Raw genomic sequence first — 14,908 nt, forward strand, 5'->3', positions numbered from 1 at the left:
TGCGCAGGCGCGGGGGCGCGCTCCAGCCCCGCCCTTCCGTGGTGCATGGCCTGTTCCATTCCTGAGGGATGTTGACAGTGGGGACAGCTTGGAGGCCTAGGCCCGGAAGTACAGGTGCGTCCCTAGCATTTCCAGACTCTCAGCGCAGGAGTGATCACTGGCGGTTATGATATGTCTACCCCGAAGCCCGCGAGGGGCTTCTGAGTGTTGGGAACGACTCCACAGTGCCTCCCCCCTTCACCTGGGAACGTTAGGGCTGGCCGGCGCGACGGCCAGGTACGGAAGCCCAGAGGGCCCCGCCCACCCTCGAGGGGCCCCGCCCACCCGAGGGGCCCGCCCCGCCTCCCCGCCTCCCCGCCTCCCCCAGCCCGGCAGATTTCCCACCCCGCGGCGACGCCAGGCAGCTCCTCCTCGTCTCCGCCCCGCCGGCCGCGGCCGCGGGGGACGTCAGCGCTGCCAGCGTGGATACCGCGGCGGGCCGCGGGAGGCGGAAGTAGCACTCGGACCGCGGAGCCTCCATCGGGCTCCGCCGGCCGCCTCAGCCATGGACGCGTCCCTGGAGAAGGTCCGTACTCGGGCTGGGGGGAGGGGGTGGGTGGCGGCGTTGCGGCCCGGGGTCTCCTGGCTCCGGGGCGACTGTTTCCCCGTCGCGAGCTGCCATTGTGACCGGGGAGGGGCCCAGGGGCTAACTGGCCCTGCCTGAGGAGGCCTGGCCGCGAGGGCGTCCGGCTGGGCGCTCGCGGCTGAGGCCTGGTCACGTCATGGGGCCGGGAGCCCCTCGGGTCCCCGTGGCCCGAGAGAGGCCGGGCCGGCTCTGCCCCTAGCCCGGTGCGGGAGCCGCGGGGCCGACCTTGGGGCCTGCCCGCGCTCCGTTCCTCCTTTCGGGTGACAGCTAGCCACTTGCGGCCCCAGAAGAGCGTGGACAGAAGCTCCGGTGGTTTCGGAGCCGACTGCTAGCCTGTAGGTTTTCTGTGGTCTCCAAGTCAGCGGGGAGACAGTGTTGAAGCAGGGGGTTTCCAACTTCAGCGTGACTAGGGATCCCCTGGGGCCGTTGGTAAACAGCCAGATTTTCGGCCGTGCGGTCGGACCCTCCGTGGGGGCGGGACGGGGATCTGCCCGTTTAACAAGTTCCCGCACGGGATTCTGACGCTGTAGTTGTGAACACCTGTGAAGAGCCCACCCCTCCCCTGGCCCCGAGGTCAAGAAGGGGTGGGTCTTCTGTAGGGGGTGAGTTGCGTTTTGGGGGTTACTGCTATTCCCCCTTTCCTGTGGGGGAGTGGGTTGGGAATCCGAAGTGCCCAGATAGCCTCGCTTTCCTCTGGTTTGCCCTGGGGGAGCAGCCGCGGGATGTACCTGGCTCACTGCTCCGGCAAGGGCGATGGATTCTAATGGTCCCTGATTTAGGGCTGGTAGATGAGAACCAGTGCTTGGATACCTGTCTTCCCTCCACGTTCTTCGTCTTCGAGCTTGTGAGTCTGCTCGTGCAGACCTTGTTCTTTTGTGCATGCAGAGTTCGGGAGCAGTGCTGCCTTATTTTGGTTTTGAACTGGCAGAAATGTCACACTTTGTCATGGTGTCCCCCTCCCTTCCCCCGGCCAAGTGTGGCATCTGCTGTAGATGGGTTCTCTTGTCACTGGAAAGTTGAAGGGAGTGATTGTACCAGTTCAGCCGGATGTATAGCTTACACCTCATAAATTGCGTGGAAGGTTTCTTATAAATTGGGTGGAAGACAGTCAAGAATAGAAAAAGATTATGTTTTTAACCTTATGTGTTTTGCTGGCTAGGAATAAAGTCTTTCCAGGCTTTTGATTAGTACTCAGTGTCTACCTTGTGGTACCTTTTTTTTTTTTTTTTTTTTAAATTTATTTGACAGAGAGCAAGCACAAGCAAGGGCAGCCGCAGGCAGAGGGAGAGGGAGAAGCAGGTTCTCCTCAAAGCCAAAGGCAGATGCTTAGCATCTAAGCCACCCAGGCATCCCTACCTTGTGATACTTTTGAGTTACAGGCTAGGTCAGTGATTCTCAACCACCATTGCAGTTTTGTTCCCTAGGGGACATTTGGCAGCTTGTTTGGAGACATTTTGGTTGTCACAGCTGGGGGGGGGGGCGGGTAGGGGGGGCTGGAGGTGCTGCTGGCACCTAGTGGTTAGAGGCTAAGGATGCTGCTGAACATTCCACCTTGCATAGGACAGCCTCAATACCAGAGAATATGTGCTTAAAATGTTAGTCATGCTGAGGCTGAGAACCCCTGGTCTAGGTCACCTGTGTTACGCCAGTAGTTGAATATAAAATGATACTAAAATTGCCTCTTCTGTGTTGTTTCCTGTCCAGTTTCATAAGACAGGATGGGTGTTGTGTCTTTTCAGTTGGAAACCTAAAGAACTGGTGTGACCTTTCCTCCAAGAACAGTTTCTTACAGGCAAATCTGCAAAAACAGTGGGTTGGAATCCCACTTTAAATACTACTGTTCTGGCGTTTAATTAGTCGATTATACTGGTTTCTCCCTATAAATGTTAATTGATGCCAAAGGATCGTAAACTCCAAATGAGGATCTGAAGTGCGATGAAATTCCAGAGTGCCTACGGCTGGAGCATTCACAAAAATGGCAGTGATCTCTGAGGAATTCAGAATGTGTGGGCTGGAAGTTTCTGCCTTAGGCCAGTGTGGAAATTCTGAATGCAACTGTTTGAGGACTAAGACTGTGTCTTATTTTTATATTCCCTGTTCACATCTAATGAGCGATTTCGGTTGGTGCTAAGTGGGCAGAAAAGAAAAAGAATTGCTATGTGAACATGGAGGGTTTCATGTTCTGAAAAACAGTTTGAATCAAAGTAAAAACATTGAGTTGTGTCTGCTATTCCTGTTTCTTTGAGAGATAGGCTGTTCTGCTAAATTGTACATTGCTAATATAAAACTATTGAGCAGTCCTGAATGATCCCATTTAAACGGATCCTTGCATAATTTACACTGGCTACAGAAACCACAATGTTACTTGATTCCCATCCTCTAATTTCAAGTAATAGCTCTCTCTAAATGTAGTAGTCCGTCCTCATGTAGTACCGTCAGTCAGTACATTTCCTTTGGTCCAAATATAATTCTGTACGCTTGCCTTCGCTTTAGGTAATATGTAGATGTGAGACCTGCCATGACAGAGCCGATTTCTTGCCCTGACCGCTCTTCTTTCCCAGTACTCTCTGCTGTATCTGAAATTAGTGAGGTCTCAAGAAACCAAGACAGGTCAATTGAAGGGGCAAGGCATTCAGACTGGAAGAGTAGGTTTAGGGGCCTCAGTCTCCCAGTACTCTGTGTCCAACTCATTAAGGGGCAAGGCTCTGTCGCATAGTCTCACAGTGTTTACTTAGGTTAATAATCAAGTTTAAAAAATGCCACAGGAAATAACAATTCTGATGCTTTAGATCTTAAGTTAACACACCTGCATACACTTTTCAGTAAAGACCTGCTCCTTTAAACTTGTACAACAGCCCAGACCTTTTCCTGTTCCTTAAAAAAGCTCGTTCTTCCTGGGTATTATGTCTGGACAAAGCATATTGCAGTTTATTTGCATTTACTTTAATTCCAGCCTGAGTAAACTTAAACTCTGCTGTGCTGGCATGCTGGGCTGGTTAATGCCGTTTTGGGAGAAGCTGGCCAGTGCATTGTAGAATGTTGAGCTGCATCTCTGGTCTCCATCAGTGGCATTTCTTGTAGTGTGAGAACCAGAGTCGGCGAATGAAGAAGTTGTTCCCTGGGGGGGTGGGGAGACTGCCTCTGGTTGAGACCCACGGACTTAGAAAATCTGAAGCTACACCATTCAGTAGGGGATACACTAGCTATTTTTGGCTTCTTAAATTTAGATTAGTTAAGATTAAAATCTAGAATGCAGTTCCTCAGTCAACACTTTTCAAGTGCTCTAGAGTGACGGTGTGGCTTGTGGTTGTGCAACCGGACAGAGCGGACATAGAACATTTCCATGACCATAGACGATTCTCTTGGGCAGCACTAGAGAGTGGGGCTCGTTTATTTGTTGTATATTTACTTTTTGTCTCTGCAAGAGGCAACTTTGACCCTGCTTCTGATCAAAATAATTGTAACCCAACCCATTATTTTTTCCTGTACTCCTTCTAAGCAAAATTTCTCCCCCACCCTCGTTGGATCTGTTTTTGGAAAATTGTTTCATCTTACTGATGGTAAGTTTTTAAGGAGCAATAGGAGCGTGACTGGAATTCCTGATTATTACTGATAAAGACTACCAGAATTTCTATTCCTGTTTTGTATTTTTAAAAGCTCACAAAAGGAATACCTATTAGCCATGTTTGAAATAACCATTCTCAAATGAAAGAAAGGTGGGGGGGGAAGAACCATTTTCTGTGGTCTGGCTTTGTAGACCTTACAAGAAAAGGGATGGGAGATGATGGCCTATAATTTTGACATTCATTTAAAGCTGATCCCTATATCATGCTCGTGTAAGGGTTTTGCATACAGGTGCTCGGTGGCCAAAGTGGTAAGTGGTTATCAAATGCTGGGTGTCCAGGAAAATATGGTACAAAGTTCCTGATCCTGAAAATTTATGGCCTCGGGGATTTTTGATTTATTCAAGATTGCAGAGGCAGTCAGTGACCGAGCCGTTGATGGTCCCCAGGCTGTTGTGTGTGCCACCAGATCTAGGATTATGAGTTAAAATTATAGAGAGGAGTTGCCTGTGTTTAATGTCAGCTGTTTTCACCTAAAGCAGTGGCCTGCTTTGAGTTATAATTTTTCTTGAAGCCCAGCTATGGTCAGAGCCCCGTGCTGAGAGAGACATGAAGTGAGTAAGACCTGATCCTCGCAGGAGGTTATGTTCTGGTAGGGGCATACCTGTTTCGACAAATCCTTATATAGCATAGTGGGATAAAAAGTATTAAGGATAAAAAGGGAAATGCATGGAATTGAGTGGCCAGGAAAGATTTTTGTAGAAGAGATTCTTTAGGTAGACTATCAGAACCCTGTCTTTTCTAGTTTCTAAAAAATGTAAATAAAATGTAAACGCTTACTTTACAATACAATTGTGCCTCATATTAATTGCTGGTAGATCATAAGGGAAAGGAAACCTGTTTCACATTTTGAAGTTTAAATCAGATATTTAAAAAATATGTTTCCAGTCACTTTGAAAATATCTAAAATCTAGCTTACATCTATTTTTCCAAGCAATATTCAAAACAAAAATGTTAATTAATTTTTATTATTTGTTTGATTTCTGTTATTGTGGTTTTTTGCTTTATTAAATGCTAAATATTTAGTTGCCTTAAAGTTGCATAGTCTTTGCAGTCTAGCCTGGGACCCTGTCCACTTTTTATTTCTGTGGAAAATGCATTCTGAGTTTAAAAGAACTGAGGGAGGAGTACGCTCTTCTAATAAAAACCTCTTCCTATATGCGGAAAAGCAGAAACAGCAAGATAAAGCACTTTAAAATGTAACTCCTTGGGGTGCCTCAGTTGGGTTGAGTCTCGACTCAATTTCAGTTCAGGTCTCAATGTCAGGATCTCAGGGTCATGAGTTCAAGCCCCGTGTTAGGCTCCCGGCTGGGTGGGGCGCCTACTTAAAAAATAAAATGGGACTCCATGACATGGAACATTTAGCCACAGTGATCTCAGGATCCTAGCAAGACTGAATTACTTACTAGACTGTACATTGTATTAGGTGGAAGCCTATGAGGTTGTGTGGGTTTTGTGCATTAAAAACAGTTGAATGTAGGCACTTTCACAGTTCAACCTTGAAGGTCTGAAGATGCATACATACCACACAAAGGCTTCAGAATCAGTGGGTTCCTTTCCTCAGAGATGTGGCTAGGAGCGTTAGCCCTACAGAGTTCCCATTCAGTAAGGGACAGAGTGATACTGGTGAGGATAATGGGTATCTTTATCTTTCTGATTCCATCCCCACCAAGTCCTAGGAAGCACTCCCTATGAGAAGCACATCTCAGCGAAAGACTTCTATTTTCAAGGGACTCTAGCTTGCTTTCTTGTAGGCAGTTTTTTTGTGTGTTCCAGAATGAATGTGTGATTCCAGATGAACTAGTAAACGTCTTAGAAATAGAGCTTGCCTGGTGTGTGGTACTTTCCATCTGTGTAGTTGTTGGGAAGCATTTATTCATGATATATATAAAGCCTGAATGAATTGATTCTTCAGAGGAGTGGTCTCTAGGAATACATTGTTGAAACTTAGACTTGAATCCCTAGCATTCCCAACACATATCTTAAAGCGAGTGATCCGAATGCCTTTCTAAACCCTCTGCATGCTTCTGTGACAGGTTTGATCTGATGTTACTGACTGCTGCCTCCTTACCTCTACCAGATTCTTACTTCCCTGCTGTCTATTTTTGCCCCTTCTTTTCCCCACATGTTCTGTTTTGCCTCTTCTCTTGAATTGGTAAGATTAGATCCTAATGCCCGATGGAATATTTGAATATTCTTCAACTAGGAATCTTAAGCTCCTTAATGAGCCAGTGATTACAGTATGTCTTCCTGTTCTCACAGACACACTCAAGCAGAGTCCGTGATAGTTAAAAAGGTTTTCCAAGAGTATCCACTTCTTAGAAGACACAGACAGTAGTGCCTAGTTCTTTTTTTTTTTTTTTAAGATTTTATTTATTTAGGACAGAGATCACAAGTGGGCAGAGAGGCAGGCAGAGAGAGAGGGAGAAAGCAGGCTCCCCGTCGAGCAGAAAGCCTGATGTGGGACTCGATCCCAGGACCCTGAGTTCAGGACCCGACCTGAAGGCAGAGGCTTAACCCACTGAGCCACCCAGGTACCCAGTAGTGCCTAGTTCTTAGTGAAAAACTGTTCTGTTGAAATCAGGCAAAAGTATTTACAAATGGAGAAATTGAGATGCCAAGACAGCAAGCCAGGTTTGCAAGGCACTGTATCAACTTCCCAGAGAATCCCTGTCAGAAATTTTCTCTTGTCGTTGACCTGAAAGGAACAGCTGTGTTCCTGAAGCGGCTGCTTGGTGCTGCTCAGAGATGTGTAGTGTTTGGAGTGCTTGTCGAGCTAGTGCTGGATAGCAGACACTGTGTCTTCACTGGGGAGGAAAAGAAATGATTTTAAGAGTTGATGATAATTGCATGATTATCACTCTCTGGGATTCACCTTGAAAGAAAGATGTAGAAAGATGTAGAAGGCCACAGTAGTTAGTATGTTAGAAAGGATTTGGGGGCTCCTGCGTCAGTTAAGCGGCTGCCTCTGGCTTAGGTCATGATCCTGGAGTCCTGGGATTGAGTCCTGGGATCAAGTCCCAGGGTCAAGTCCCGAGTTGGACTCCCTGATCATTGGGGCATCTGCTTCCCTGCCCCTTTCCTTGCTCATGCTTCCTCTCTCGCTCTCTTGCTCTCAAATAAAATAAATAAAATAATTAAAAAAAAAAAAAACCCAAGCAGGATTTTAGAGTTTTTCTGATTGCTTTGATTGAAGAAAGGGGGTGATTTTTTAAAAAAGATTTTTGTTTATTTATGAGAGAGAGCACGAGTGGGGTGGGAGGCAGAGGGAGAGGGAAAAGCAGACCCCCCATTGAGCAGGGGGACCGATGTGGGGTTAGACCCCAGGATCGTGACTCGAGCTGAAGGCAGATGCTTCACCGACTGAGCCACTCAGACTCCAAGGTGGTGATTTTTTCTTTTAACATGTCTAATGCATATGTTGTAAACTAGCATTTGATGACACCACAGTCTTCTGTCCACTATGAGCAGCTGGCATTCTCATATGCCTTAGTTCTTCTTTGGTAATCGTCCTCGAACTCCCCAATTATGAACATTCCGCCAATGAAAACGTTTATTAAAACTACAGTATCACTTCTATTGATGAATGTTGTGCTTTTTTAGATTTTAAGATTACATTTTAGGCTTCCTTTTCCCCTTTCTTCCGGGTCTGTCTCTTTTTAAAGGGGTAGCTCTGTATTTCCTAAATAGCTGTTATTTATATGCCATTTTTGAATTTTGCCACATCAGTATGCCATTTACACTATTATTTTCTTAATGTTTCTTCTAAATTGACTTTAAAATCGGTTCACCCATCTTTTTAAAATTGAGGGACAATTTATGTGTAATAAGAATACCCACTTTGATGATCCAGGTTGCATTTTGGCTATTGGTTATACACAGACATAGAATCACAAGCACGATCAAGATATGGAACATTCGCATCTCCCCTAAAAGTTCCCTTGTGCCTCTTAACAGTGGGTCCCAGATACGCTTTCTGTTCTGTAATCTGCCCTCCTTTTTAAACTTAGATTTTACTAAATAGTAGTGTCTAAGAATTCAGGGTTCAAGGTGTTATTTTTTTCTCCTAATTCATTTGAAAGTAAGTATATGATTCTTGTTGTCACACTTGGTTCCCCTGAGGAAATGTATACAAGAGCTCGATTAAGCCTGCTTGGAAGCTGTGAGAACATTCTAAAATTGACTGTAGAGCAGTTGTTGTCGAATTTTATGCCCTAAAATTATTTTTCTACTGCAGTTTCCACTTTTGAAAGGTTCTCATAAACAACTTCTTGGTAAATAAACTTTATTAACAAATGATTATTTATCTGCTGGGTAATAACTCCCAACCTCCATACCACAGGTTACATCCTGTATATGGGATGTCAAATCAACTTAGCAGGTCATGATCAGCAGGTTTTAAAAATGAAAAAGAACTTGGGATGCCTGCGTGGCTCAGTCAGTTAAGCACCTGTCTTCAGCTCCAGTCACGATCCCAGGGTCTTGGGATCAAGCTCGGCATGAGGCTCCTTGCTCAGTGGGGAGCCTGCTTCTCCCTCTCTGCCTGCCATTTTCTCTGCTTGTGCTTTCACTCTCTCTCAGACAAATAAATCTTTTTCAAAAAATGAAATAGAATAAAACAAATAGGATGTATTTCCAAATTATTATTTAGTGCCAGCATTATTTTATACTGAATTAATACATTTCTAGCCTAGAGCAAAAGTAAGTGATTTTTTTCTTTTTCGTTAATCCCTACAGCCCCACTCCAGATAAATTTAGAACTTCTACTAGCTTTTGGAAAACTTGAGAATTACTCCATGACTTCTTTTACTGTTTTCCCTTGCATTTGACTCTTGACTTTTTTCTTCCAACATTTGAGAACTTTAATTCATGATGTTTTAACATTACAAGTGTAGTATTTCTTCTGATAGTGGCAGGGTATTTTGCTCTTCCACACTGACTGAAAGTAATGAAAATCAACTAGTATAAAAATGGCTCTTGGGCACCTGGGTGGCTCAGCGGGTTAAGCCTCTGCCTTTGGCTCAGGTCATGATCCTAAGGTCCTGAGATAGAGCCCTGCATCAGGCTCTTTGCTCAGTAGGGAGCCTGCTTCCCTACCTCTCTGATTCTCTGCCTCCTGCTCTGTCTACTTGTGATCTGTCTGTCAAATGAATAAAATCTTAAAAAAAAAAAAAGGCTCTTAAATGTTTGTAAAATAATGAATGGTGGAGCTTGTTTTACAAAATGAGCTGTTGCAGTTCTGTGATAGTTATCGTACAAACAATTGAATGGTTCATCTTTAGCCTTGAAATTGCATTAAGCCATACCATGTGCTTTTGTGAGATATAATTGAAGCAAAAATACTGAATCTACTTCATTACACAGCAGAATCAGCCGTAACTGAAAATATAATTTATGAATTTACAATCTAACAACTAACAGTCTAATAGCTGTCTGTGCTAACAGTCTAATAGCTGTCTGTGCGTCAGTAATGAGCATGTAGTGGTTTCGTGATTAGGTACACACACTTTGTAAATGCGTTGTTGCACGGTTTCAACAGTCTGACTGCTGCAACCCTCTTTAAGACTTAGGGACCTGGGTGAGCAGAGGCCATGGGTGTCTAGCTCAAAAGTCTAGGTTGACCTCCTGCTCCCTTTCCTAGAAAAGCATCTGAAACCCCCCCCCCCCCAACACTGACATACTTTACAGCCTGGATTGGCTTGCTTAAGGTTGGTAGGAAAGACAATGGAAAGGAATCGGCTAAAGGCCCCTGGTCTCTAAAGGATTGGTTGGAATCTGTTGACCTTTTCGTTAACAGAGGGACCTTTTTTCCTGAAGTTCTTCCTGGTAGGCCCCAGATCTTCAGTCAGGTCACTTTGTTCAAGATTTCAATGAGGGAAAATGGATTCAGATGTGTTTATAGGTAGGAAAAGAAGTCTTTGACAATACTTGGACTTCAGGTGCACTCTTTGCAAATTATACGTTGTCTTTGATTTTACCTTGTTGTAACTCAGACAGCCGTGACCATAGACATTTCCATGGGCTCCGCTGGATGGAACAAGGGCATGAGCTGTGGAATGAACGTTTTAGTCAAGGCCAGGGTAACTGTACATCCTGGTTGGCCCAGGACTCTCCCAGTTTATACCTATTGTCATGGCTTAATTATTAACACTGCTTCCTTCACTCTTGAAAATGTCCTGGTTTGGAGGTAAGTTTTTGGTCATCTAGTCATCTAGTTGACACTGAATTTTTCCCACTAGGGAGAGCCTTCTGATACACTTTATCTAGCTGAAAACTTTAATCAAGGAAGGATTATCTTAAACACCAGGTCTGGGACACTTGGATGGTTGAGTCGGTTGAGCACCTGACTCCTGATCTCAGCTCAGGTCTTGATCCCTGGGTCATGAGTTCAAGTTCTGCTTTGGGCTCCATGCTGGGGGTGGAGCCTACTTTTAGAAAGGTTGGTGGGAGGCCTTAGCTCTAATTAAGACTTTTGAGTACAGGGTTTTTTCAAAGTGTGAGTTGCTTTGTTTACTTATTTTATAAAATTGAAAAGCAGTATTGCCTAGTGGTTAAGAGCACTAACCACTAAGAGTTAAGAGTGGTTAGGGTAGTATAGGCTTTGTTTTAAATTCTGGCCTTACACCCCAGTGTTTATAGCAGCAATGTCCACAATAGCCAAATTGTGGAAAGAGCCTAGATGTCCATCAACAGATGAATGGATAAAGGAAACGTGGGATGTATACATAATGCATATGACTCAGCCATCGAAAAATGAAATCTTGCCATTTGCAACAATGTGGATGGAACTAGAGGATATAATGCTAAGTGAAATAAGTCAGTCAGAAAGATAATTATATGATCTCACTCATATGTGAAATCTAAGAAACAAAACCGAGGATCATAGGGGAAGGGAGGGAAAAATAAAACAAAGATGAAGAGAGGGAGATAAACCATAAGAGACTCCTAATCTTAGGAAACAAACTGCGGGTTGCTGGAGTAGAGGGGGGTGGGGGGGGTGGGGTGATGGACAGTGAGGAGGGTCCTTGATGTCATGTGCACTGGGTGTCATACAAGACTGATGAATCCCTGAGCTCTACCTCTGAAACTAATAATACACTAAGTTAATTAATTGAATTTAAATTAAAAAAATAAATTCCAGCCCTAAAGCATACTAACTGCCTTTGGATTAGTCAGGAAATAATACATATAAAAGTCTTAGTTGGCATAATGCCTGGAATATAGGAAGCAGTCCAGTAACTGTTAGTAATTAACAAGGATCACAGATCTCATTGAGCCCTTTTTCTGTGCTACATCCTGTGCTTGGTGCTAAGGAATAAAAAAAAAAAAAAAAAAAAATGATAGGACATTCTTCCTAGGAACCTAGCACAAAATACTACTCTTTTCCCCCTCAAGAGCCTAAAACAATCTTAATCTAAATACTGAATAATAGATACCTTTTTTTAAATAAGGAGTCTACACATATGTACGTATGTATGTAAAGATTGTATTTGTCAGAGAAAGAGAGCACAAGCAGGGGAACCACAGATGGGGAGAAGCTCCCGCTGAGCTAGGAGCCCCATGTAGGGCTCGATTCCAGGACCCTGGGATCGTGACCTGAGCCAATGGCAGACTCGTAACTGACTGTGCCACCCAGACATCTCCTGATACACAAGCTTAATCATTCACACATTTAGGTTTGTGTCTGGCTATTGCCCTTCTGTTGTGTATTAGCAACTGCCTTGTCTGGCACTGTAACAGGAACTGAGGATAAGAAATATGAATTAGATAATCACAGCTGCCCTCACTAGAAGCCCGAGGAGGCATGGTTTTTAGTTTGAAGGAACCAATGAACAAATACACATTTTTCTTAGAGCATTCCTTGACGGAGCATATTATTATCCTGCAGCTGGGTAACACTTTATATTTTGGATTTCTCCAGTTAACAAGCCCTTGAGGGTGTGTGGCATTGGAGTCCCATCACACTCAGATTTAATTTACTGAAAGTTAACTATAAATGTTATTTTCCCTAGTCACCCACTTTCCGCCGCCTGCTCCACCCTCTACTTCGCTTCCTAAATGAGAGGAGGAGCCAGAACAATTTCAATGTAAGCCATTCCTCTCAGTGAGCACAGGCTCTGTACAGAGAGACTCACACCGGAGAACGCGAAGCTGCGTTTCCCTCCTGCCTTTCGCAGTGTGTCTTGTCATCACATGTGAATTCTCATGTCTAAAAATAAGTACTGTTCATAAGAAGCGAGTTCTAAACTAAGTCAGCTATTTTGTCTACTTTCAACTGAAAAACCATGTTCCAGTCCTATAGGAAAATGCTAGCTGTGTCATACTAAGAGTTGGTGTGTTGATGCCCATTATGTTCTGCCTTCCGAACGGGTTTCAGATGTGACATGACAGTCCAAGAATCGAGCCGACTTGAGGCCTCTAGTCCTGCAAAAACACTCAAAATGAGTAGTCTGAATCCCTGCCTTCAGGGAGCTTATAATCTAATTGGAGAGAATATACTGGAAAGATCATCTCTAAAACAATCCACAGTAAAGGATGTCAAGGAATCATAAGGATAAATGGCAGTTGCATATTAGAATGGCCCTGGTTTCACATGTTCTGTTCCATATACACGTGTTTCTGTTCCCATAAATACAGTTCTTTTTGTCAGGCACCAGATCCAGAGTCTATGGTTAAGCAAAAACAGTATTGCTGTCTTTAAAGAGAATATGAGAGTGAAGTGGTTTTATCCATCACAGTTTCTTGGAAGTATTGAATTGTGATTTAATAGCTGGAAAGATAAAAGGCAGAAGAACATTTCAGACAGGGCAAGTGTTACAAGCATGAAATAGGGATGTATGGTTGATCAAACAGACCTGTTTATCTTTTCATTTGGCCAGAGGATTGGGAACACCCTGGAGGGTCACAGAGGGTAAGGGTAATGAGGAACATGACCAGTAGATGGAGGAGTTCAGATGCATTCTCTTGACCATTATCTGTTCCTCATCCTACTCACAATCATTAACTGAGAACACAGAGACCATTTGAGATAAGGTTTTGTAACCCATCTTATGGTTACATTAAAATTGTGAATTTTTTTTTTTTTTTGCAAACACCAGTTTTAAAATGATTTTTCTATCCTGTGTAAAATCGTATTGGGCGTGGCTACGCGGTTATTTTGTAATCTGTTTTGGGGTCTGTGTGATGTACCAGAAAGGTCAGAAACAGGAGTCAGGAAACCAGGGTTCTGGCACTGCTCTGTCACTCATTTGCTCTGTAACCTTAGGCCAGTCACTTTACCTCTCTGAATCTTTGTTTCTTCACTTCTCAAATGGTACACCAGAGGTATACACGGTATACTTCACTTTTTTCTTCTTTTTTTCAGTGATTTCTTCTACAAGTGAAAGTTAAAATTCTTGTTGTAAAACAGATCTGATCTCCTTAGGCGGGGCCAGGGAGCTAAAAGCCCCAACTCCCTGTCCGTCCCCACTTCCCCAAAGTTCTTTCTGGAAGTCTTAAGACTCCGAAGAACACAAATGGAAAATCCTTGGGCTAGATCCCTAAAGTTAACATTTTTCCGAACTTACATGGATAAACTGAGTAGCATTTCTTGAGGAGAGGGGTGCCTGGGTGTCTCTGTCAGTTAAGCAAGTGTACAGCTTTTGATTTTGGCTCAGATCTCTGGGTTGTGAGGTCGAGCCCCATGTCAGGCTCTGCACTGTGCATGAAGCCTGCTTAAGAGTCTCTCTATCCCTCTCTTAAACAGAAAAAAACAAAACTTTTTTTTTTTTTTTAGATTTTATTTATTTGTTTGACAGAGAGAGACATAAAGAGGGAACACAAGCGGGGGTGTGGGAGAGGGAGAAGCAGGCTTCCCACTGAGCAGGGAGCCCCATGGCAGCGGGCTCCATCCCAGGATGCTGAGATCGTGGCCTGAGCTAAAGGCACATGCTTAACAACTGAGCCACCCAGGTGCTCCAAAACAAAACAATTTTGAGGAGATATGGCAATACTAACTGTAAAACAACCTATTGTACACTTACTCCATATAAGTTATGATTAGGTACAGTAGGCAGTCTGAAGGGAAAAAAGCATAAATACAGTTGAAATACACTCGAAGGGTAAGAGGGGAACAAAAGAAAGCCTCCGTAACTCTGTAACCCAGCTTGTTTGGAGATTCAAGACAACTGGTTTGCCTTAAGATTGCTAGGGAGATTAAGAAGTAAGAAAGGAGAATGAGTTTGTGTGTTTAATTTTGCAAGATTTTTTAGAATATTGTCTTGGTTATCTTTTGACTGGAAGTAAAAATTCACTTGGTACTAAAACCAGAAAAGAACTAAAAGACTTGAGCTGAAAAGACTCCCTCTGATCTGATGCTTGTCCTTCCAGTTTCCCTACTCTGGAGGCATTCACTGTGACCGGCTGTGGAAGCTTCCAGAGTTTTTGGAATCACTTCCAGATTGTTTTTTTTTTTTTTTTAAGATTTTATTTATTTATTTGACAGAGAGAAATCACAAGTAGGCCGAGAGGTAGACAGAAAGAGAGAGAGAGAGGGAAGCAGGCTGTCTGCTCAGCGGGGAGAGCAGAGAGCCCGATGTGGGGCTCAGTCCCAGGACCCCGAGACCATGACCTGAGCTGAAGGCAGAGGCTCTAACCCACTGAGCCATCCAGGTGCCCCAGA

General features: G+C 44.0%; 1 protein-coding gene across 4 annotated transcripts in view; it reads left to right on the forward strand.

Moving 5' to 3' along the window:
• The first annotated feature begins 397 nt into the window (after nt 1-397).
• PDXDC1 (pyridoxal dependent decarboxylase domain containing 1) overlaps nt 398-14,908 on the forward strand; it is a 50,154-nt gene continuing 35,643 nt past the window's right edge. For 2 of the 4 annotated variants that reach the window (XM_059155617.1, XM_059155618.1), the window contains exon 1: nt 398-565. In XM_059155617.1, the coding sequence (XP_059011600.1) occupies nt 545-565 (21 nt within the window). In that variant the 5' untranslated portion in view covers nt 398-544. Of the gene's footprint in view, nt 566-941; nt 961-14,908 lie in introns of those variants that run through there. The other 2 variants (XM_059155620.1, XM_059155619.1) reach the window with 2 other exon arrangements.

Source organism: Mustela lutreola, chromosome 17 (assembly GCF_030435805.1).
Source record: "Mustela lutreola isolate mMusLut2 chromosome 17, mMusLut2.pri, whole genome shotgun sequence".
Lineage (NCBI taxonomy): Eukaryota > Metazoa > Chordata > Mammalia > Carnivora > Mustelidae > Mustela > Mustela lutreola.